The 25102-nt window shown below is 38.1% G+C and overlaps 2 protein-coding genes across 6 annotated transcripts; one reads left to right on the top strand and one right to left on the bottom strand.

Moving 5' to 3' along the window:
* The first annotated feature begins 9663 nt into the window (after positions 1 to 9663).
* LOC122092827 (xylose isomerase-like) lies at positions 9664 to 18876 on the top strand. Of its 2 annotated transcripts, none has more exons than XM_042663119.1 (21): positions 9664 to 10044; positions 10623 to 10717; positions 10821 to 10934; positions 11102 to 11176; positions 11314 to 11443; positions 11535 to 11626; positions 11782 to 11832; positions 12470 to 12546; positions 12636 to 12690; positions 12771 to 12872; positions 12992 to 13043; positions 13313 to 13358; positions 13435 to 13490; positions 15037 to 15088; positions 16993 to 17072; positions 17176 to 17252; positions 17345 to 17385; positions 17514 to 17613; positions 17738 to 17809; positions 17898 to 17975; positions 18597 to 18876. In XM_042663119.1, the coding sequence occupies exons 2-21, from the start codon at positions 10658 to 10660 to the stop codon at positions 18630 to 18632; spliced, it is 1446 nt and encodes a 481-aa protein (XP_042519053.1). In that variant the 5' UTR covers positions 9664 to 10044; positions 10623 to 10657; the 3' UTR covers positions 18633 to 18876. The 2 variants fall into 2 exon arrangements, with proteins under 2 accessions (XP_042519053.1, XP_042519054.1); XM_042663120.1 differs by having other exon boundaries at positions 9668 to 10044; positions 17176 to 17246.
* Positions 18877 to 20163: 1287 nt separating this feature from the next.
* On the bottom strand, positions 20164 to 24954 carry LOC122094297. 4 transcript variants are annotated; one of them, XM_042665059.1, is made up of 3 exons: positions 24741 to 24954; positions 22005 to 22011; positions 20164 to 21690 (listed from the first exon to the last, which is right to left on the bottom strand). In XM_042665059.1, the coding sequence occupies exon 3, from the start codon at positions 21535 to 21537 to the stop codon at positions 20386 to 20388; it is 1152 nt and encodes a 383-aa protein (XP_042520993.1). In that variant the 5' UTR covers positions 21538 to 21690; positions 22005 to 22011; positions 24741 to 24954; the 3' UTR covers positions 20164 to 20385. The 4 variants fall into 4 exon arrangements, with proteins under 4 accessions (XP_042520993.1, XP_042520994.1, XP_042520990.1 ...); XM_042665060.1 differs by having other exon boundaries at positions 20164 to 21685; XM_042665056.1 differs by lacking the exon at positions 22005 to 22011.
* Between the last annotated feature and the right edge of the window lie 148 nt (positions 24955 to 25102).

Here is a 25102-nt window from a genome sequence, read left to right as displayed (position 1 = left end):
CCGGATAATATTCCATTGGGAAAATTACATGATTACCTACTTTTGGGTTTCTTTTTATAAAATTATCCACAAAAAGTTTTGATTAACAAAAATACCCAAAACTAGATTTGGGTTTACAAAACTACCCACCCAAAGTTTCAGTTGATAAAAATACCCAAAATCAGGTTTACGTTTACAAACTACCCAAAATAGTGATTCTTCATCTTCCCCATATAATCATGTATTTTTTTTATTACTAAAAATTTGAGTAGGTAATTTTGTAAACCCAAACTCAATTTTGGGTATTTTTGTTAACTAAAACTTTAAATGGGTAATTTTGTAAAGGAAAACCTAATTTTGGGTATTTTTGTTAACTGAAACTTTTGATGGATAATTTGGTAAAGAGAAACCCAAAAATGGATAATCATGTAATTTTTCCTATTCTATTTGGGTTCGCTCTAAGGTCATCGCGGGGTGATGGTCCACGAGGAATCCATTGAGATGGATGATTGTGTCACCTATGGGTGACTCACCCAGTAAATTGATTGAATATAAAAGGTGTCTAAGGGTGAATTGCTATGTCTCTACATGCTGGAAAAACGAAACATTTCTTTTTCTTTTTTTTTTGGTGGAAGAAAAAGGAAATATTTCATCTCCTAATCATACGTGACTATATATGTATGGGTAGATGATCCAGACCCCCTGTTGAATTGGTGGGTTACCGGAATGGTTTGCAAGTCTCATCAAAGGAGGCAGTAGTGTGCAACAAATAGGAGAGCAATGAGAAGTCTTTGATGAACTGAGGGGGCCTCAATATCCTTCTTGTATGGGCACAACTGTCATAATCAGTAAGATTTAAGGGTGCCAATGTTTGAGACATTTAGTGTAATATATCTAAGGGTTTGTAAACTTATATTTGGGTATGAGATTGGTCTCCATTGGTTCTAATTCGAACCAATTTAAAATTTGTTAGAATCCATCAAAACCATAGAAAAATTTTTGTCTTTGATTTTTTTTTTAAATTTTATTCAAATATTTTATGGATATAATTTTAAGAGTCAAGAAGTTTCATTGTTTTTTCTGCTACTTTGCTTACTAACAGAAATAAATAAATAACTAAATAAATAAAGATCTAAATGCATGTATGGCCAATTCCAAAATATGGTTTTAAGAATGCACAGTTTTAAGATCGGATTTGGTGTCTCGTGCATATTTACCACCAGACAATAGTTTATACGAATGTAGGATCCCCTAGATAGCTAATGAAATGTCATATTCACATCAGAGGTAGACTCCACATTCCACTATCACTCAATTAAGACAAGAAAGTAGCTTTCTTTTTCCCTTATAATTAAGAGAAAAAAGTTCTCAAAACCCAGCTGCCCACAGAGGGCCAGGACACTAGCATCCTCTTTTTCTATCTCTCTTCTCCTTGTCTGAAATGAATAGAACTTGTTTATTGGTGCACTCTCTTATGTCACTTGCTTAAGAACTCTATAATTATTGTTTGAAGGGCTATGATTAAGCTAGCAAGAACATGGGGCAATTGCTTTATACGAGAGGCACTTTCATTAAGCGATCTTTAATTAACATCAAATCGTCAATTCACAACCAATGTGAATATATGATGAGAACCAATCTAATAGGTAGGAACTTGTATATAAATATATTGAATAGAGAAGAGAAAGATAATTTCACTCAAAACACTTTCTTGACATGGTATCAGTCTAGGTCGATCTTTCAAACCTCCTTCTCTCATTTTTCCATTTCTTCTTCTCCATGGCTGACTCTCTTGTCATTGACCCTGCTTTCGTTGTCGTCTCTGACACTACTGCTTCGGTTGTTTCTCTCCCACTTGATGATTCTTCTCCATTTTTTATGCATCGATCATTTGCACAATTCTGGCACTATACTCGTCACTCAGCCTCTGCATGATGACAACTACCCCACTTGGACTTGTGCTATGCGAATGGTTCTTGAAGCCAAACACATGCTTAGTTTTATTGATGGCTCATTGCCCAACCCAACCTTCTTTACAACAATGGACACGCTGCAACAACATCATCCTTCTTGGCTTCTCAATGTTCTTTCCATTGACATTGCTAGCAGCATTCTTTATTGTTAAGTTTGCCTCGAATTCTTGACCCGTTTTTAAGATTGATCCGATCCGACATATATTTGGTGGTGACCCGAATAGGAAGTTTTCTAAGATCTGTGATGGAAGCCGCGACTTGAAGTATATAATGTACTGTTGTCTTGTTGAGAAAATCATTGTATTTTGGAGATTTTTCAAGCTAGGGTTTCAGGGACAGTTTTCTCACAGCTGTTTTGATGTAATCTCTCTTCTACATAGTGAAACATCTTTTTCTTAGCCCGAGGACGTAGCACACCACCCTAATGTATGAACCCCGTTAAATCTCTTTGTCGTGTGGATCTTTTGTCTATTTATTTTCATATTTCTTAGTGTTTGATCTAACATTTATGCTTCTACTGTTCACAAGGTTTGGCTAGATTTTCATGATCGTTTCTCTCAAAATAATGCTCCTTGGATTTTTGAAATCCGTACCATCTCCAATCATTGCCAAGGTACAACCTCTTTGGCTTCCTACTATACAATTCTCAAGGGACTTTGGAACGAACTGGCTTCGTTAACTCATGGTCACCCTTTACTTGTGGTGTCATCTCCAAACACACAGACATTCTCCAACTCAATCAGTTGCTTGAATTTTCAATGGATCTTAATGACTCTAATTCTTCTGTTCAGAGTCAGCTTCTCTTAATGGAACCACTACCCAACATCAATCGTGCTTATTCTCTTTTGTTGCAAGAGGAATATCATCGCTCTCTCCAAGAGCTTCCATAGCATTGCCCAACATTGACTCAGTCTGCTCTTGCCGCTACAACCCCTCATACGGTTTCTAAATCAGATAAGAAGCCTCTGTACAACTATGATTTTTGTGGTATGGATGGTCACTCTGATTCTCGTTGTTTCAAGAAGCATGGTTATCCTCCTAAGCGCAATATTAAGAAAACATATTCATCATCCCTTGCACCGCTTGCATGATCATTTGCGGCTTCCATTTCTGACACAGATTCCGCCCCATCACTCACTCCGAGCAATATCAACAATTGTTGAAATTGATTCAATCGGGTAATCTCACTCCATTGGCAAATGCTGCAGGTAATTCCCCTTCCCACTAGATTATTGATTATGGTGCAAATTTTCATATGGCTTCCAATCTTCAATTTTTTTATCCTATTACTGTTGTTCCTCATACTTCTCCCATTTAGTTACCCACTGGTAACACTGCTCTTGTTTCCCATTTAGACACTTACAACCCACCCCTTCCCTACCCTCAAAGATGTTATATGTGTTCATTCTTTTCTTTTTTATTTATTATCTATTAGTGCACAAACTCAAGCTCTCCGGTGCTCAGTCACATTTTTTTCTCATCACTGTCTTTCAAGACCTACAAACGAAGAGGACGATTGGGTTTGGTAAAGAGCATGGTGGCCTGTACTACTTGGAATTGGCTCCCTCCATCATTGCTACTTCGTCCACCCACCCTACCACATCTTATGTCTGGCATTGGTGTTTGGGTCATCCATACCACATCATTACAATTTTTTTGTCTTGTATTAATTCTTGCATTTCAGTTTCTACTAAATGTGTTTGCATTATTTGTCCCTTGGCAAAACAATGCCGTTTACCTTTTCCTTCTAGTTCCATATCTACTTCTTCTTGTTTTGATTTAATACATTCCGATGTTTGGAGTCCTTACTTTATCCCTTCTATTTGTTGTGCTAGATATTTCCTAACAATTGTCGATGATTTTTCTTGTTGCATTTGGGTTTTTCTCATAGACTTTAAATCTGACACTTGGCCTCATTTACATGATTTTTTTTGCAATGGTTAAAACCCAATTCAATTGACAAATTAAACAAATATGTATCAATAATGATTAGGAATTTTTAATAAAGCTGCCTCCAACTTTTTTACACACCCATGGTGTTATCCATCAACATAGTTGCATTGACACACCACAACAAAAAAGTGTAACACCGGCATCTCCTCAATGTTGCTTGTACTCTTTTACTTCAATCCAATCTTCCCCAAGATGTTTGGGCTGAATGCATTCTTACTACCATACACATCATTAATCGATTGCCTACCAAGCTTCTAAAGGGAAAAACTCATTTTGACCTACTTTTTAATAAAGCTCCAGCATATGCCCATCTTCAAACTTTTGGATGTTTTTGTTATGGGCACAATCATTCCACAATTAAGCACAAATTTGTTCCTTGTGATTGTCCAGGTATTTTTATCGGGTATCATTTTGCTCTAAAAGGTTACAAGATTTTGGACCTTAATTCTTGCAAGGTTTACACTAGTCGTGTTGTTGTTTTCTTTGAATATGTTGTTTCTTCTCATACAAATGACCCACTCATCACCTCTACCTACCTCTTCCCATTCCTAATCTTAAAACCTCTTTAGAACCTTCTAACCCTAACCCGCCATTTCCATCCACGCCCCCATTTCCGATACCCCTGCATAGACCATAGTACCGACATCCTCCACCATCCATTCCCCTCCACCACCACCATTTGCGTACACCTTTGTCGCTTCGTTCCACTAGATCTCATAACCACCCCTCCCATTTGTAGGAATACATATGCTCTGCTACCCACACCAAATCTTCTTCTGACATAGGTACACTCGTCCCCCTTGGTTCTCCTTTATCTTATCGCAAGGTCTCACCCTCTCATCTTAAGTTTATCAGGTCTCTTTCCTCATCTGCTAAGCCCACTAGCTTTTCCAAAGCAATTTTGTCCCCCGATTGGAAGGACGTTATGCATGCTAAAATTGAGGCTCTTGAAGCAAATAACACTTGGTCACTTGTTCCCTTGCCGCTTCACAAAAGACTCATCGGATGTAAATGAGTCTACAAGATTAAACAACATCCGGATGGTTCTATCGAGCGTTACAAAGCTTGTTTGGTAGCCAAGGGGTATACCCAAACTGAGGGCGTTGACTTTCATGAGACCTATGCATCTGTTGCCAAACTTGTTAACGTATGGGTCCTTGATGTCAATAACACCTTCTTACATGGCGACCTTGATGAAGAAGTGTACATGACTTTGGCTCCTAGTTACAACAAGGGGGAGTAGGTTGTTTGTCGCCTCTATAAATCTCTTTATGTTTTAAAGTAGGCTTCTCATAATTGGGTTGCCAAATTTTCAAGTGCTCTAATGGATATTGGTTTCACTCAATCCACTGCCGATTACTCTCTTTTTCTTAGAGGTCTACGGGACATCCTTATTGCTGGCTCAAATTCTATGCCCATAGCTGCCTTAAAGAATTTTCTTCACCAACGATTTCGAATCAAAGACCTTAGGCATATGACATATTTCCTTGGCCTTGAGATGGCTCGCTCCAAAAAGGGTATTTTTCTCAATCAACAGAAATACACATTGGATATCTTATCTGATGCTGGTCCCACAGGTACTAGCCCTGCCACTTTTCCAATGGAACAACATCTCAGGTTAACTGATTTCAATGGTGAAATTCTTCCTGATCTTGTGCCTTATCTGTAATATCCCGCTTCTTAAACCCGGTCTGATTTCGTGGTTGAACCGGTTTAACCATGCAGGAACCGAGCCAGAGGATGTTAGAGCGAGTTCCTTATGGGCTATGATGGCACGGGTGACCTTAAACACCGGCTGGCCCGACAAGTCCGAGCCAGTGCCAGAAGAGACGGGAGTGCCCAAACCGTGTACGTGCACCTACCATAAGGCTATGTACGGATAGAACAGGTATTATATCCGTATTTTAAGGTTATATACGTATGCTACATTGTATGCTTGGGGTAGGGTCCGAGCCGAGGTCAGAGCCCGGTCAAAGTCCCAAGTTTTGACTCTCAGGTGGGTATGACCGGTGGGTACACCTACCCACCTGAGTGACCCATCCATCACTATTCACTTAAATAGGAATAGTATATAAAGCTTTATGACTTCTTTTCTTTCCATTTATTACCCCCGTACCTCTGGTGGGAAAAGTAAAGAGGAGAGAGAAAAAGAAAGGGAAGAAGAAAGGAAGAGGAAGAAAGGGAGGATTTCAATGGCGCCGAAGCTCGATCTTGCCATTCTGGTGCCGGGAGAGTAATCTTCGACTCGAGATCTACAGTTGGAGGTAAGAAAAGTTGGGTTTTATGAACATTCACCATACCCACGCTTCAAACCCTTGATTCGAGTATGGTTTCTCAAGATCTTGTAAACACCCTTTGAAATGATGAATCTAAGGTTTAATAGATGATTTATGTGTTGATCTTGAAGGATTTGAAGAGATATTGACAAGGTAGAAGGAGCATTGTGAGTTGGAAGTGATTTGGAGGGTTTGAAGTCATTCTTGGACAAAGAAGGTAAGATGGTTCCCCTCATTTGAATCTAACTTAAATCTAAGCTAGAACCATCCTATAGGACTCTAAAGGTGTGAAGAATGGGTTGAGAAAAGCCCTATTTGGGTCCCCAAGGAATGGAGGAAGTTGAGAAGAAACTGGGGTTTTTCCGCCAAAACCGGTGGGTGAAACCGGCGGGTCCCTACCCGCCTGAGTCACCCACCTGAGAGGACCAGAGGGGTTCTGGCCAAACCGGCGGGTAGGACCGGCGGGTCCTACCGGTGGGTCCATACCCGCCGGTCCAAAACCGACGGGTAGGACCGGTGGGTAGACAACCCACCTGAGTGACCCACCCGAGTGGCCAGAATGTGATTTTTGGGTCCGATCGAGTCCAATCGGACGTGGGACCTTCTTTCGACGTTCTAAACACGATTTTGACGTCAGATTTCATTAATTTTGATTCTAAAATGGTGAAGTACTAACCCCGCTCAATTTTGTTAGGTTCACCAAAGCCTTCCCGATTCGCTCCGGATCTCACCCGTACCGAGCGGGACTCCTTATACGCTACAAGTAAGTGGAGAGAGAGGACGTTTGGCCTATTTCAAGGCATTTGTTTGGCATTCATATAACTATATCTAATTTAGTCATGTCATCATGAATATGCTATATAGATTAGTCATTTCACACATTGATGTGCATTTATGCTATGTTTACTTTTCAAATGCAAATTGAATGTGATGTTATATGTTGAATGTGTACATCATGTTGCATAATGCCTTGATAGACTAGATGCAGCGGTCGGCTTGGAAACGAATGCATTGGTGGCCCGTGGTATGGGACACGGAGGTACTATGCAGTCGTACTACATATAGGAGCATGCGGTATTAGGATTTCACCATCCCGTGCTATGACCCTTCCCAACAGGGGTTAAGGTGTTGGGTTGCCATTTGGGGGGAAGCAGGGGTCTCGGTTGTCGGACACTGTGGCGGTTAGGCATTACGCCCGGTGAGTCATGTAGGACAGTCGGCAACCCCGGTGGTATTTCAAGAGGGCCAATCGTACTGCTTTTAAATTGCTGGAGTCAGCACTGTCATTTAATTTATTTACATTTCTGTTGAGAGCCGGTGGACGGCATTGTCTTTATTTTTCCGAGTACTCACGGTGGGCCTTCTCCAACAGCCCTATGGGCGTATCGCGGGAGGGAGTTCGCGGCTCGTACCCGGAGTATACGCGCACTGTGGTTGTAGTAGCACTAAAACCAAAGACTTAGAAATGTTGTTTAGGTGTATGTGATTTAAAATGACTTGCATGGCATGTAGTGCATATGATGTGTTGTGATGTGTGGACTGTTGTGTGTGGTCCACCTCTCTACTTACTGAGCTAGTGAGCTCATTCCACGTGTACACCCCTTTTTAGATGATTTTGCAGGTCATGCACCTGAGGAGCAAGGGGTGGGTCCCACAGTCGAGTTTCCTGAGGAGGACTGGTGGACCCATGAGGAGTTTGAGCACGGCGTAGACTGCACGTGTGAGAGTTGTGTTGCGGGGCAGCGGTTCTGAGGCCGAGCTGAGCTCCAGCCTTGATACCGATGCCGGGCTGTGTACTCTGATGTTTTTGATAATTTCCTGTATATATTTGATATTCAAACTTTATTCTTTTTGTGTATATATATCATGCCTTCGGGCCCCAAATGTATATAATTATGGTATCGCCATTTGGGTATCAGGTATATGGGAATTATTACAGGTAAAACTTAGTCTTCCGCTGATTTGATGATCTTGTGTTAGTGTGTGTATGCTGTGGTGGAATACAGTATATGATGATCCTGGCAGGTATGGGTTAACCGGTGTTAACCCGGTCACCGCTCCGGTTCAGTGTGAACGGGGTGTGACATTATCGCCGTTTGATTGGATGTTTGTTTTATCTCACTATCACTCGTCCAGATATTGTGCATAGTGTTCATATTTTCAGCTAATTTATGCATCAACCTCGCAAACCGCATATGGACGTTGTTACTCGCCTCCTTCAGTATCTGCATAGCTCTCCTAGCCAGGGTATTTTTCTCCCCACTACTAGTACCTTATCCCTTCGTGTATTTTGGGACGTTGATTGGGCTAGTTGTCCCATGACATGCCACTCCACTACGAGTTACCTTGTCTTCCTTGGGTCGAGTCCTATCTCTTGGAAGATGAAGAAGTAAACTACAATTTCTCAGTCCTCTGTGAGGCCGAATATAAAGCCATGGCAATGGTCACTTGCGAGCTGGTGTGGTTAACTTCTCTACTTCAAGATTTCGGTATCCCTATTGATCAATTGATCCCTCTCTTTTGTGACAATCAGGCGGCCATTCACATTAGCGTCAATCTCGTGTTCACAAGCACACCAACACATATCGAAATTGATTATCATGCGGGAGTATTAGTTGTGCTCATTTGAATTACAGTTGGAGATAAGGTTGATTGGAATTACAACTGGAGATAAGGGGCTGACAATGTCAATCCTTATCCTCCCACATTAGTCTCTTACCTTATGTAGTTATGTATATAGCCCATATTAGTTCCTTCTTTATTAGTTTTTTACCTTATGTATTCCGCCCCATTTTAGTATGTTTTCTTATGTTAAAAGGATTCTCGTATATCTCTATAAATATCCTGATTATAGAAGAAGAAGACAATTCCACTAAAACACTTCCTTTACACTTACTAAAAAACACAAGAAACTAAAAATAATTCCTTTACCCCATATTTTTTGAAAAAATATTTGGTTGTTAACCTTGCTACCCTTGGTCATTTTCTACCCTTAAGATTTCATTTCTCCTAAATCCTATCGAGGTAACAGTCACTTTGCTCCTACATTTGATACTCCCTGGAAGAAAAGAATAACTAACCTCCTCACTAAAGTCAATTTATTTCATCTTGGACCCAACATGGACCATGGGATTGTCACATGAATCACAAAAAGAAATTAGCGTCCAGCCCTTCTCATAGGGGTGATGCTCCCAATCTAAATCCACGCATTCATACCATGAGGCTATGTTTGGTAATCAAGAGAAGAGGAAAAAAAAATTGAAGAACATAACCTGAGAGAGAATACGACAACCATCCAAGAACATCACTATGGAGGCATCCTTGAAGTCTAAATAAATCAAAAAACATTAACGATTCTAACAATAGAAAATGAACCACAAAGATTTGATTTTTTTTTTTCTTTTTTCTGAAACGAAAGAACGAACCAGAGTACCTTAATTGTGGGGACGAAGAGGTTAATGATAGCGGTGCCATAGTTGAGTTCGAGAGGGAGAGGGAGAGGGAGAGAGACTTGGGATAAGTTAGAGAAAGAAGGAAAGTGGAGACTGGAGAGCTTTATTCGGGTAGTTTGGAAAGTTTCCTTTTGTTGTTGGAAATCTTGATGAGGGAGAATGGAGAAAGAAAAGGGGGACGAAGCTCACGTGTGAGATAGAGAGAATAAATGTGCGTGATGGGTTTAGAGAGAGAAAGAGAAGATTTGAGGGACGTGATGAAGGTTTTACCAGAAAAGAGACGTGATAAGGGGAGAGATAAACACGAATCCCACTCTAATCCCCATATCTCGCAACCTACTAAATCCCATCTGTACTCGGTTTGGGCTCATCCACCACCTCTCGTCCTCCCAAACTCCATTGCATGCTCAGGTTCGTTCTTCTCTCACTCTCCCCCACTCTTCTTCTAATCTTCTTAAGGATGAAGGATTGGATTAAATTTGCAATGATTTAGAAGGAGTGATGATCATAGATTGATTGTTCTTTTATTCAATGTAGTTGATTTTCTTCTTTATTTTTTATTGAAATTTTAAGATGGATTTCCTGATCTTGATATTTTTAATGGTGGAATTCCCTATTAAAAACGACATTGATATTGTTCATTTTTTTTTTTTAATACCAACATTAGGTTGGGATAAAAATTTAATTGTGTTAGTGTCCTGATAGAGTTGTTCTACAATATACTTTGGGAAATTTTTCTAATTTTTCTAAACATTTTTTCATCTTCTATTTGATTTTCTTGATAGGGCCTTGGGTTAAGATTTTTTCCTTGTAATTTATTTTGATTCTGATCTCTACAGAACTTGTTACAAATTTCTGATCGGTTATTGGTCTGGGTTGTGTTTCTATTCATGTTCAACCTTGTTTGAATGAAATTATAGCCTATGCATATAAAAAAGATTGATTTTTTTTTTCTTCTGATGATTTATGTTTTAATGATTTCTTTTCAGGGTTGCTTTGTGTGTGAGAAAAGAAATAATAAATAATGAAGTCCGCAGAGATCCTATTGCTGGTTCTTTGCTTGAAAGTGGTTTGCTTTCTAGCAGTAAGAAATAAGTTGCTAAGTGTAGTTCTTATTTTATTTTTTAATTATCAGCTCTTTATCAGTCCTTTATGGCATCTCATTCATCAATCTTTGTCGCTTGCAGTTTGCTTCTGCTCCATCAACTTGCCCTGCTGACCTTGGAAGTAAATGCAGTGGCAGTGAATCTGATGAATGGGAAGGCGAGTTCTTCCCCGGCATAACCAAAATTAAGTACGAGGTAAGAGGCGTAGATGCTCTTTGTTAAGAGGAAATTAAGATCAGGTTATGTTAATTTGTTCGAAATCTTGCAACAATTTAATGCCATTTCCTTTGTTTGAGCACGGAAAATTTTATTTTCTTTGGAATTTGATGTTTTAATTTGCATTTATTTCTTTTATTCGTTAGGGTCCTTCTAGCAAGAATCGTCTGGCTTTTAAATGGTATAATGCTGAGGAAGATATTCTTGGAAAGAAAATGAAGGTTGGTTTCAGTTTCTCTTTTATTCAGATTTGCAAAAGTTTCAGTTTTCATTTATTATTATTTTTTTTACTAGATTTTACCTTTATTCGAATTTGAAACCTACTGATTTTTCACTAACGATAATGTTATAATGATAGGATTGGCTGAGATTTAGTGTTGCCTTCTGGCATACATTCCGTGGATCAGGCGCTGACCCATTTGGTGCACCCACAAAGTTTTGGCCATGGGAAGATGGTACCAATTCATTAGCAATGGCCAAAAGAAGAAGTAAGATGGAAATTCTTGAACCACCCATCTTTGTTATTATCACTGAGGGCTATATAGATGTCTCATATGCTTCTTTTCCTTGATGATGCAGTGAGAGCCAACTTTGAGTTTATAGAAAAGCTCGGAGTTGAATTCTGGTGCTTCCATGATAAGGATATTGCACCAGATGGTAAAACCATTGAGGTGCGTCAATCTCAGACACAACATTAACAGTTCTGTAGAGAGATCTTGATTGAAATTTTTGGAAAATTTGTATGTAAAAAAATGGTTTCTTGTCTATTTTTCTGCACTGGTTGTACTATATTAGTCTAATTGGTGCACTTCACAATTTGTTTCAGGAAACAAATGCAAATTTGGATGAAGTGGTAGCTGTTGCAAAAGAGCTTCAGGTAATGATATGATGATGACTTGGTCAATATCCTTGGCTGATTGATAGAATAAATATATTGCCTTCATTTGTAGATAAAATGAAGCTTAAAGATTTTCTTCTCCTCATATCATATATTAAATTTGTCATTTGGGACATATCTCTATTTGGAGGCCTTGGGCTCTTCTTCCTAGTCACAAGTCTCAATAATGCAGACTATTTTTTTTTTTCTATTTTAATTTTGTGTATAAATTATGTTACTTTTTACTTTTAATTCATTTTAGTAATAATGATCCAAGAGTTCATAATAAAATAAATTTTGAATGGATAATCTTTCTATGGTGTTGGCTAATCTAATTTTTTCTTTTGGACAAAGTGGTCTTGTTTATACACTTCTTACAAGGGTGTAATAATCCCTATTGCAGTTGAGGTAGGCATTCTCTTGGTTTTGAGGGTCCTGGTCAAGCACTACTTAGGTGGTCTTTTTGAAGGATGAGGATTGGATTTTGATTAAAAAGAAAAACATAAACTGGCTCTGACATTCTAAACACTTTATCAATTACAAATCTAAATTCTCATGATTTTATTTGAATGATATTTCATTAGCTGCTGATGCGTTGATACTTCTTTCATTTAATAAATGCTGCATGGCTTTACAGGGGTCCAAGTTCCATCTTTTGTGGGGCACGGCTCAGTTGTTCTTGCATCCACGCTATATGCATGGAGCTGCTACTAGGTTGTACATGATTTCTACTTCAATGTTCCCAATACTTTCACATTCCTTAAGAGCAGCAAATATTTAATTTTGGTAACTTTTGATTGCAGCTCTGAAGTAGGTGTTTATGCATATGCTGCAGCTCAAGTCAAGAAAGCCATGGAGGTGAGTACTCCAGTATATGGATTTTATTCTGATGTACCCTGAATTTTGTTCGTCTTAAGTGCACATAATCTTTTCTACAGGTTACACATTATCTAGGAGGAGAAAATTATGTTTTCTGGGGTGGTCGGGAGGGTTATCAGACTCTCTTGAACACTGATATGGAAAGAGAACTTAATCACTTGGTATATTTCACATCTTTCTTAGAGTACTAATTTCCGCTATAGGTAGAATTTTGTTCAGCACCAATATGTGTTGCCTTTGCCATTCCATCTATTGAATGTGAGCTCTTTTCTTTTCACAGGCAAAGTTTCTTGAAGCTGCTGTAGCCTATAAGAAAAAGATCGGGTTCAATGGTACCCTTTTTTTTCCCCTTATATTTCTCTTGTCATCACAGAACACAGATATATAGAGTAACTATATAACTCATAAAGGAAACTGTTGAAAAAAAGGTAGAGAAAATCAGCCAATCATATGTTTGATATGTATTTTATGATAGGCTTGTTCCCAATTTTTCTTGGCCTTTCTTTTATTCTGAGTTTAGTAGCCATTTATTTACCAAATTCTAATATGCAATTTCTTCTCTTTATGTCTATTGAAGTTTGAATGAACTATTCCTTTTCAGGGACTCTGCTGATTGAACCCAAACCTCAAGAACCTACCAAACACCAGTATGCTTTCTACTTGATTTCATTGAAAATTCTTTTGGGATGCTTTCTGCTTTCAAACCTGATGGTGTTATGTCAGGTATGACTGGGATGCTGCTACCACAGCTAATTTTCTACGAACACATGGCCTAACAGGTGATCCCCAAACCTGCTCGGCCCAATCACATTGACTGTATTTTTCTATCTAGTTTTTCCTTTAGGCTCTTAATGAACTATACTTCAACTTTTTTATTTCCATTCTCTTGTAATTTAGGCTGTTAAATCGAACTTTTCTTCAATTATTTTCTTTATTAAGCCATAAGTCAACATTTAAACCACAGGTATAGGATATAAAACAAAACCAGAAAAATTTACCTTCAGATGGTCTTGAAGCTGGAAAGTTGATGTCCACCTGAACCAGCTTATGTTATTTATAACCATGTAATGCTTTTATCTTGGGTTCATTTACCTTGATGTCCGCCTGAACCAGCTGGAAAGTTCACACATCTATTTAATTTAAAATGTGACAGTCAAATTATTTATTTTCATCTAAGATCTGTAATGTCCTGAGATTAGCTACTATCATGCATAGCTCCCAATGACTTGTTTACCACAGTTCACAATTCCTGGTGGCATAGGTAGTATGAACACTATGCCATCCATCCTGAGATTAGCTCCTCAAGTTTTGAAGTTTCTGATCCTAACTTACTGCATACTCTTACCATATGGTGGTAATATAGGTATAGCAACCAATGTGCCTTCCTAGGGGCTCTACTTTATTATATGTAGTGATTTGAAAAGCATATATGTAGTGATTTCAAGAGGACACATAATGAGACACCAAAGTGACAGAAATGAAAGCATATCATGTGTAGTGGTTTGAAGAGGACACATCACACCAAAGTGATTGCCAACAGAATGTGTGACTATTGTGTACACGCACACATATGTTGTCCTTTTTATGTAGGTTCTGTGACAATTGCATTTTTGCTTTGTTAGTTTGCATTTTTTTTTTATATAGTACTTTTTTTTTTTTCCTTTTGCATGTCATACAAGTATATTACTGGCCATAAATCTATCTCATTTCTTAGACAAGAAAGTCTGTAGCGCAATAACCAAACTATAATGTCAGAGTACGGAAAGATTTGGTATACTCTGGAACTGGTTTTCAAAGGCTAGCATAGTAGCATTGGAAGTCATACTTGCGGGTGATCAGTGGAGATGGAGGGTAATTAATGGTGAAAAGCGCAAGCATTTAGTGTTTAATTAGAATTGAAACTCATCAGCTGCTGCCAAACAAATGGAGGATGTTTTTGATGAGCAAGATTAACTTGGATTTGGACTAAATGAAGTCAAAAGAAATTTTTTACGGTAGTGTCAGTTTTGAATGTAGATGGTTAGTGGTGGAAGAGTTGTTAAACCATGTTTTGGCCCGCTGAGAGGCATCATATTCTTTTCTTTTCCTTCTCCTTCTCTCTTCATTAAGTTTGCTCACTATTCTTACAGATGCATGATTGTAGCCAGAGAGACCTTGAAGGAGTACCACACAAGATTTTCAATTGACTTGCAAGAGACACATGCATCGACTTCTGATTAGTTGTTTAGTTGAATATTGTAATTACCTTTCTAAATGATATTTGAAGGCATAAGAAACAATGCATGTTCCATGCTTTACCGGAGTTGCTGTACTTTTTTTTTGTAGGAGAATTTAAGATCAACATTGAGTGCAACCATGCCACCCTTTCTGGTCACAGGTATGACTGTTTGGTTTTCCAGTATGGTACTGAAGTTAATATGTTGATAACTTATTACTGTTGTTGCTTGATACAATTTTTTTTAGAATCTAACGTTTTACAATATTTTCTAACATCTGATTAATGAATCCTAGGTTTGAACCCCAAGGGGTAGCTCAGTTGGCAAGGGCCAACACCTCACAGTTTAGAACTTAAGATGTCATGAGTTAAACTCTCCTTGGGGCCTACCTATAAAAAAAATCTAGGTTTGAAGGGACTACCTATAATTAAAAATCTAGGTTTGAAGTCAAAAATCTCTTTCAAAAGTCTCAACATCTTCTCTACTTCTAGCATAGTAGGCTACGCCTCGACTCCTGGTTGGTGTCGTCTTGATTTTTTCCTTCCTCCAACGTCTAGATGCCATGACAACTATGATTCCTAATACAAAATTGATTGTCTTTTTTTTTTTTTTTTCCTTTCATATCCTAGGGGGCTGAATATATACAAAATTTTCCGCATTTACAAAATGTTCAAAATTTTGTTGCTTACATTTCTAATACTACAAAAGTAGGATTTAAAAAAGAAAACTGTAGTTTTACACTGTTTTTGTTTTGAATTTTCACATTTGTTTTCTCAAAGCAGAAATGTGGTAGGGATCATGATGTCAATTGATAAAATTTTTGAAAGTTGAACCAGAGAAAATTGATGTTTGGTTATGAGTTATGCATTATTTTTGTAATTTTACTGCAATTAGATTATTATAGTTGCCTTAGGAATTGTAGTTTGAGCTTACTTTGTTTCCTGTTTCAAGGTGCATTTGTATGAATCTTCGGAACGGCTTCGTCAACCTCCATTTCAACTGTATTCCGAGCTCCTTAATCATGACCTCACCACCCATTGTCTAAACCTTGTATGCTTCAACCTTTTCAATTAGGCCTCTACAGTAGGAACATCAAGCACTATCTTTTCCATGTCATCACCAGTTGCTGGAATCTATTCAAATTTAACTCCGACTTTAGGTTCTTAAAACTCTCCTCTCTTCCTGTGGAGGTATAAAGTTGAGATCAGCATGTTGAGGGTAATTCTGGTACACCCCAATGTTGCTGAATTCGAGCCAATTGAGTATCCAGTTGCCTTAAAGTCCCAAGTATGTACTTCAACTTGTCATTAATGCTAGGTGGTTGGGTGAACACGAATCTTTGTGTTCAAGAGGGCTTCGGGTTGGGGATTATAACCCAGAATTTCAGGGCAATCGAGGTTCATATGAAGGAGCATTTTCAATTCCTACAGCTGGCAAAACCAGTGTTCGTATCTTCAAGGTTGAAGAAGTAGGTCTTCTTCAAATTAATATTCTAACCCTATTTCTGTTCTTGATGCTAAAGCCTCTCATTTCTAACTTCTCTTTTAAGTTATCCCTAGTCTTGACTGAATTCCAGAAAAAAAGGCATCTCCCTTTGATTTATTATCTTGGAGTCTTTTATTCTGTTACTTAGCAAGAGGAAATTGTGAACTTCCATTTATTTGCGGTATTGCCACTCAACCATTGAGATTTTTATCATTCTTGTGGGCCATAGTGATTCCCAAAAAAGGTTTTGTGTCCCGGAATTGCATTAAATATGTTAATTGACTGCGGATGATCATCTAACCCTGATATGTATGAAAACTTAAAAGTATATTTTCATGTGATGGAAAGGGTAAGAGATAGATGGACAGTTATTTTCCTACTTATTTTTGTTTTAGTTTTTAATATTCTTAGGACCTTTTATCAAAGCTAAAAAAATCTTATGATCCATGGTAGGATTTACAATCTGAAACCAGTAACTCTCCCCTGTATCATATAAGATACAATTTTGAATTTCAGAACATTGCCTGAGCGTAAATGGAATTTGATTCTTCACCAACTCAAATATTTCCATGCTTTGTAGCTGTCACCATGAGCTTGAAACTGCAAGAATCAATGGTTTACTAGGAAATATTGATGCAAACACTGGAGATCCCCAGATAGGTAATTATATTATGCCCAGTCTACCAGACAAATCTTTTTTTTTTTGGGGGATATGGGTTGAAAATTTTCTTAGTTTCAATCAATGGCTGTTTTACTGTTACAGGTTGGGATACGGATCAGTTCCTTACAGATATAGGAGAGGCAACCTTAGTGATGCTTAGTGTGGTTAGAAATGTATGGGTATGAAGTTTGTTAGCTATTTTGTTTATGTAAATTTTACTAGGTTACGTTTCATTAACTGGTACTCTTTTTGTTTTTCTTATTTGGCACAGGGAGGGATTGCACCAGGAGGATTCAACTTTGATGCAAAATTGTTAGTCTGGTTTCTTTTTTTGATTTTTTACCTTGTTCCTTTCCTGTTGTTTCCCCCAAGGACTTTGGAATAAATTTACTGGTATCAAATTAGATTGGACCATGCTGACTTCACAAACTGGGTTACAGACGGAGAGAGAGTACAGATGTTGAGGACTTATTTATTGCTCATATAATTGGAATGGATACCCTGGCTCGTGGACTTCGAAATGTCGCCAAGCTGATTGAGGTGAGGAATCTCTCTCTCTCTCTCTTTCTCTCTCTCTCTCTCTCTCTCTCTCTCTCTCTCTCTCTCTCTCTCTCTCTCTCTCTCATAAGTCTTGCTGATTTTTGGGGTTCATTGGGTTTTGAAGGATGGTTCTTTGTCCGATCTTGTCCGCAAACGGTACGAGAGTTTTGACACTGAAATTGGGGCTCTAATAGAGGTTTGTGCCTTCAAAATCTGAGTAGCTTTTCTTTGTCTTGAATCACTTTCCTTCCATGGCTGATGAGATATTATGCTTCTTCTAATAGGCTGGCAAGGCTGACTTTGAGCTGCTTGAAAAGAAAGCCTTGGAATGGGGAGAGCCAAAGGTTGCTTCTGGCAAGCAGGTAATAAGAAAAACTTCATATTGGACATTTTCCATATTATTAGTTTTTTACCATCATATTAAGAAAATGGTTTTTTCGTGGCAACTGGTTTAGGAAAGAATTAGTGTATTAAAGGTCCCATTGTTTTGTGCAGTTCAGTACCATTTCATTAATTCAGCTTATTCTAATTTCATTGTGTTCATCAAATTAGATTGGCAAAATTAATCCTCCAGCTACCATTAGACTCTGAAAAGATGGATCCTGTTCAAACATGAGCAAAGATAATAATGTTGGATTACCATGCCACGTGGGGAAAAAGGGGGGGCGGGGAATCAAATGATCCAAGTAGGTTACTGGCGTGCAAGGGATTGCTGAACTGGTTATATGAAAACTCAAATGCCGTTCTTAAGGTTTTGATTTTAATTAAAACTGAGGCGTTGACAATATGCACTTCCTTGCTGTTGCTGATATTTTGGTGTTAATCTCCTCTATAAGTGTTTCTTTTGTTTGTTCACAATAGTTTAGTTATATAGCTCCTTGTTCATGAATTCATTGGCCCTTGTTTTCTTGGGACACCCCTGATATAAACTTTGATAATATATTTTTGAGAAGCTAAATGTAGTTCTTAATCTTGTGTTGCAGGAACTTGCCGAGATGATCTTTCAATCTGCTTTATAGAAGATGACACTCATGTAGGAACAATGAGTTTAGGATAATAGTAATAATAATAATAATAATAATAATAATAATAATAGCAATAGAAAAGGCAAAGAGAAAATGTTGAGAAACTCTCTTTAGTAATGAACAGTAATACCACTTCCCTCTTACTGATATGTATGGGGTTTTGATCAATTCCTGATGCAGGGTTGGCTATTGCTTGTTATCATCTATGATAAATTTTGAAATGCTTCTCATTTGGTAATTGCTTTCATGATCAGTATTAAATTTTTTTCCTGCATTATAATAACCTGGAGGTGAAATCACATGCTTCAGAATCATATCCCTCTAATTTGCAACTGTTGAGATGGTGAACCATATCCAGAGAATATTCCACAAATAGAGCCAGTAATTGATGTAGGCTAATTTGGTGGATTTCTTGTCTATACCAATACATGCCACAGAGTTGATCATTGATAATTCTTCTTCAATCTAGAAATTAGATTCGATTCTTCTAGTGCCTAAAGTTTACTATTGAAAGGTTAGCTGGTGACCAGGGAATGATCTATATTTATATTTTCATTCAGCCAGTTATAAGATTAAAAAGGACAAGAACCCATTGACTTTAAAATAAGAATTAGTGAGGGGGTGGAGGAGCAGCATTCAACCTCATGTAATCTCTTGTATGAGAAGCAAATCGGTTAACCTAAACTACCCACATTGATTCAACTCTCTTTTTTGACTCGTTTGCTTGAATCATATATTTTGGATATAATCACATAATATCCCCACTATTCTTTGCATTATACTTGAAATGCTTTCTTTCTTAGTTGGACAATTTCACATATAAAATATGTGAAACGAAACTGTTGAAATAGAAATGGAAAGTAAAGAAAAATTGCTTGCGCGTTTCTAAAGTTAGGAAGATAGGATCTTAGCCAATTCTCACCACCTCATAGGCACTTTGGGCATTACACTGTGCACCACCAGAGCCATTGAAAAGACCCCATGACATCTTGGAATGCATTCCCATCATTGCCTAGCTCGGGATGACAAAAAAAGGTGTTTTACACACTACATTGGTAGTTACTTTGTGTTTTAATTAATAAAATTGGTGCTTACTCAAACAAATGAAAAATTTAAGGCATATGATCATCACATATAAGCATATTAAGAAAAAATTCTTCTTAACAATTGTGTAAGCCTCCCATAGTCGATTTTAATTCCCCATGACCCATTAGTATTGCTTCAATCAGATATGGTATTCTAAGGATCTTCTGATGAACTTTTTCAATGACATCAACCATACAGTCTGAGCTTGGAAGAAGGTGAGTAATAGCATCCTGCCTCACATACAGAGATATTTGCCCACAATTTACACCATGATTTTCTTTGACTAGATACAAATTCAGAGGTATGAGCTTCTTTGCCCTTTGTGCCATTGATTGTGGAATAACGGAAATACATGACACAAGAGTTTCCATAACAGATAGAATAGCAAAGAGATTACCTTGTATTGGCAGTCCTTGACAACCACAAAGAATCACAAATCTAAACAACAAAAGTAATTTCACAATGAAAATGTAACAAAGCAAACGAATTGGATGGGAATACTTGTAAGTACACAGACGCTAAGAGCAAAAATCTCATATCCCACCAAACAATGGTAAAAAGCATGATTCCTTCATTGCCAATATTGTAACAATGGATAAATTAGGATCAACCTAATGAACTAAAAGAATGATGACCTGGTTGGAGAAAAAACAACTGCAGTTCAGAAAGGGAATTTTCTCATCTTAACCCGCTTTGAGCCCTCTGCCAACCGCTTGACACACTTAGTCTGCTCGTAGAATGCCAAAAGGGTCTTGGAGACATCCTCGTCATGGCAGTTAACAAACTTCTTGAGAAACCTCAACTCCGTCATTCTCAATGCTCTCATCATGGTGGGCCCTTTAATCTGCGGAACCAAACCCATCACCTTTGTTTTCTCTAACAGCAGAACTCGTGGCTTCAACACAGTTTCAAGGTTGGCAAACAAGAGAAATGGGTGATAAAGGACCGTGCTGGCATGGAGCTTCATTGTCCCGAGTACGAAAGTCATGTTCCTCTGGACCTTATCAACAGACAGTGTAAGCACTGTCGGGGAGCGACCAAAAAATTCGATCACCTCATCTTCAGAAAAACCAAATTTTGCAAGGTTTGCAAACTTTTCCTGAATCGTCTCGACGTGCGAGATGCCAATGAGAGAAACAACATATTTGTACATTTTTGAGTCTTTGGATAGCCCAGTTCTGCGGATGTACTCAAGCTTTTCGTCATCATCAAGCTTGGTTCTTGTAATCAAGGTGGGACGAGAAATAAGCAAAGGGATCAAGTCCTTCCTAGTGATACCAAATCCTTCATAGAGAGCAGTGCAGCGTTTGAGATGATCAAGTAAACTTTCTTTCAGGAGGGTTGGGTTCCTAAGGATAGCCTTGAAGAGCATCTCCCTAGACCCAAAGAAGCTCTTAAGGAATTCGATGCGCTCATCAATTCCAATGTATATGCGACAACAAAGCAATCGTGGCCGGTGATGAATGAGCTTAACAACATCGGAGCTGGTGAGGCCCAAGCCATGAAGGACATTGAGCTTCAGTTGAAGAATTCCAGGCTTGGCTTTGCGTAACAAAGGCTGACTGATGAAGATCTTCGATATTTCAGAGTCGTTGCAGCCATAATTCCGAAATATTTCAGCAGAAGCAGTGTCCAATGGATCTCCAGGTACCAATTGTTCGAAGGTTTTCTCAAAGGAAGATGAAGTAGAGCAGAGCCAAGCTTTTAGGGTACGAGTTAAGGTGGAAGAATTGAAGCCTGAGGTTGGGAAAAAGAGCAGATGCACACGATGGAACCTGAAGAAGGCATGGGCTTTAGGCATCATCAGAACCATATGGAAGCAATAGAACTTGGAGAGTGCCAATGTTCATTACAATGAGCATTTCAACAGATTCCAAACCAACTTTTATAATTTAGCCTTCTCCATGAGATTGAGATTTATTGGCAACTAGTTTCCCCAGAGAAAGACTGATCGATATGTTCTGCACTGAAAGAAATTGAAGGTTAGGAACTAATCAATAAGCCATCACAAAAAATGAACCATAGATGGAAATTTATGCATTAGACTCATCACTTCCCTTGACATCTAAATAACCTTATGCAGAAGCTAAAAATATAAATAGGGATTCAAACTTGAAAGCTGAAATTTTATGGGATGTGTTGGAGCCAATATATTAATTGCAGGGAAGGACCAGGAAGAAATTCTATTCATTAGGATTGCCAAGTACAATATCTTCCAAGCCACATTATGAATCGATTGAATTTGCACTTGTCAACCGAGGGGAATCACGGACTACTGACCTGCCGGCTGTCATTGAATGAGGATTACCATGCAAAGGAAACAAGAATAGAAAATGTAAGACATTGTGTGAGATTTTTCTGAACAAGGAATCAAAACTGGAAGTGGAGCTTGATTAGGGAAATTAAGTAACAACATTAAATTGAAACTTACAACCTATCATACAGCATTAATTTGAAAATAGCTGAATAATATTGCAATGAGGGTGGAGCATGTTCTCATTATAAGTGGAACTTAAGACAGTAACAAGCATTTAATGTAAAACATAGCAAACCAAAATAACTAAAAAAATACAAGAATACAGATAATGCAGTCTTGATTTAGCTTTCCCAGCACTTTTAAGTATCAAACAGATCACAAAAAAAAATTACGATATGTTAAAACCCTATTCGATTCAAATATGTTGCAGAAAAAAAAAATTATAATTCTTCAAAGCTTGCAGTCAATCAGCTTTCAGATCCAACAATGAATAACATATTCAAAAACCAGCAAGACCTTAAACACTTTCCAAACAATTTCAACGATTCTATGTTCGTATAGTAGGACAGATAAAAGCCTGAAAATAGAAGCAGCAGATCAAAAGATTTCTAGGGCAAACAGCAACACTGAATGGTAACTTCAATAATAATAATAACCATCCAGTCGGTTTGATATATTTTCAACTGATAAACTTCCACATTAAACCCTAGAAAGATATAAACCCCTTCGTTCTCAAGCCTCGGCCCTCCACAAACCCAAGATAACCCTCACCTTTGGTGGCCGAGCAGAGGGTCGAGAATTTAAGCTGCCGAACACCTCAGTTCATGGGCAGGTCTCTCTCGGTCATCCCTCACCTCCGGTGGCCGAACAGAGGGTCAAGAATTTAAGCTGCCGAACACCTCAGTTAACAGGTAGGTCTCTCTCTCTCTAGTTATATTACACAGAAACATAATATTGTTTTTCAAGTGTGAGTTAGAATCATGAGAGATGCCTTCAATTTGCAAATTCGTAATCAGAAATCAGAATCTATGAGGTACCTAATCTACTCCAATTTACATTAACATAGCAACAAACAGAACAGCTGAGAAAACCCACATTACCTACTAGAGATGCCATGAAACTTTCTGCAAATTCAAGCTCATAGATTCAATCCTTCGACTTACACCTGACTATGGGTCTAGAAAGGAGTACACACCACAAATGGAAAAGTCCTTCACATATCAGAACGTGATGTTGGGGGTTCCTAGGTGACTAGGTTTCCTACAAGGTTAACTAGCCAAGTAGAGTAGACTCAAAGGGCTTGGGTTGGACAGGGTAAGGGAAGCTCAGCAAACAAGATTGACATGCAAGTAAAGTGAGATTAATGAATTATATAGCAATGAACAATAATCGTCTAAGCATAAAAGCACATAAACTCACTCAAGTTTCAGGTGGAAATGTGGGGTAGGGAACATGGCAGCAACTATGTGTTAAGTTTAGCACGAGTCTATCAAGACATTAAGCAAACTAAGTAAACCAAACAATGCCAAAAATCAACCAACTAATGAAAGGTAAAACAGCAGAAGTTTCTTTAGGGAAAACAATAAGTATTGGCTTAAAAAAAGAAAAGGTAGATGTTCAGATTTCAGTGGGGACTACTGGAGGTAATGGGAGGCCAATGAATGTAGAACAGGGGGGTTCTTTACTTGTTGTTTGAGGTCTAAGGAGAAGAGAAGAACTCGAGGTCCTCCAAGATAAAGAGTTGCAGCCCACCCTACTTGATAAAGAACAACAGTCCCGATTGTTGGAGAAGTTCCAGCAGCAACCCAGTTGGGGGTTTTTTCAATGGAGATAATCTCTAATGATGGTGAACAATTTCTACAATAGGGCAGCAGCTACAGGGAAGACAGAAAACAGAAAAGAGAGGGGTGGAGGTCGAGAAAGGGAGAAGGAGAATAGGAGAGAGCCGTGAGAGATGAGAAGAGGGAGAGGGCAGCGAGAGAGAATACGTAGGGGGATTTGGGGGGGCTGTTTTGCCTTCAATAATCTTTATTCATTCCTTGAAACCTTGGCCAATGGCCTTACATAAATAAGAGACTAATTACTAAAAGGAAAATATTATTCTAGGAATGTTATTTCATAAACAAAGAAACTTTCTAAAAAGAAATCAATAGGATAATTATTTAGTTTCCTAATCAACTTAAAGACTCAAATAAACAAAATCTTAGGAAATAAAACTATTAAACTATCAGATTTGATGGGGGCCACACAATCTTGGCAAAATTTGGGAGGAGAGGACTCTATCCAACGCTGGAAAGGCTGGATCGAGCCTTCCTTTCTTCTTCTTCTTTCTTCTTCTTCTAATCCTCCAACCACAAAGAAGGTTGGGTCTTCTTCTTTCTTCTACTGTACGTCTTGATGTCCCCATCAAAACGTCATTTCCATTCTTACTTCATTGGCTATGTTGATCAGTTGATGCAACTAAACCCTCTACGAACACTTAAAAAAAAATCACATTGAAACTGAAGGGAACAACGAATGATTCGTTATCCTTGAAAGATCTAAGCTCTGAATTAAGCACACTTATCGTATCATCTCCATAACTAAACAAGATCAATTTTTTGTCCTTTCAAACCCTGTAACTAAATGATTTATAGTTTCAAGAAGATCCAATTAACCAAAATTTTGAATTAAGCAAGACCCAAAAAAAAAAAAAAAAAAATGTATGAAAAGATGAGTAAAAAGAAGAATCAAGCTAGATGTATAAGAAGTGGAATTACCCCCAATATCTCTAATGAGAAGCCGACATCCCAAAAGGCAAATGCATCTTCTCGGCTGTAATCCTCGAGACTCTCTAATAGAGACTATGGAGGAAATGATGCAGACCTCTACTTTTCACTTCAGACCGCAGCTATCATTAGCTCTTCCATCTCTCCACCTTTTCACTTCAAACCTCTGCCTCGTCTTTGTTGTTGAGCTTTACAAAGACACAAAAATATATAATTATTAGTAAGGAGTAAGGACTAAGAAAGTGGTAAACCCATAGTAAGTTTGGTAACGGCAATAAACCAGGTACAGATATGTACGACAATTAAATAGACTGGACAGTAATAATACTTTTAAAAAATTCAGCGCAATAAAG

This window comes from Macadamia integrifolia, chromosome 11 (assembly GCF_013358625.1).
Source record: "Macadamia integrifolia cultivar HAES 741 chromosome 11, SCU_Mint_v3, whole genome shotgun sequence".
Taxonomy (NCBI): domain Eukaryota; kingdom Viridiplantae; phylum Streptophyta; class Magnoliopsida; order Proteales; family Proteaceae; genus Macadamia; species Macadamia integrifolia.
This window is presented reverse-complemented; position numbering and strand designations above follow the sequence as displayed.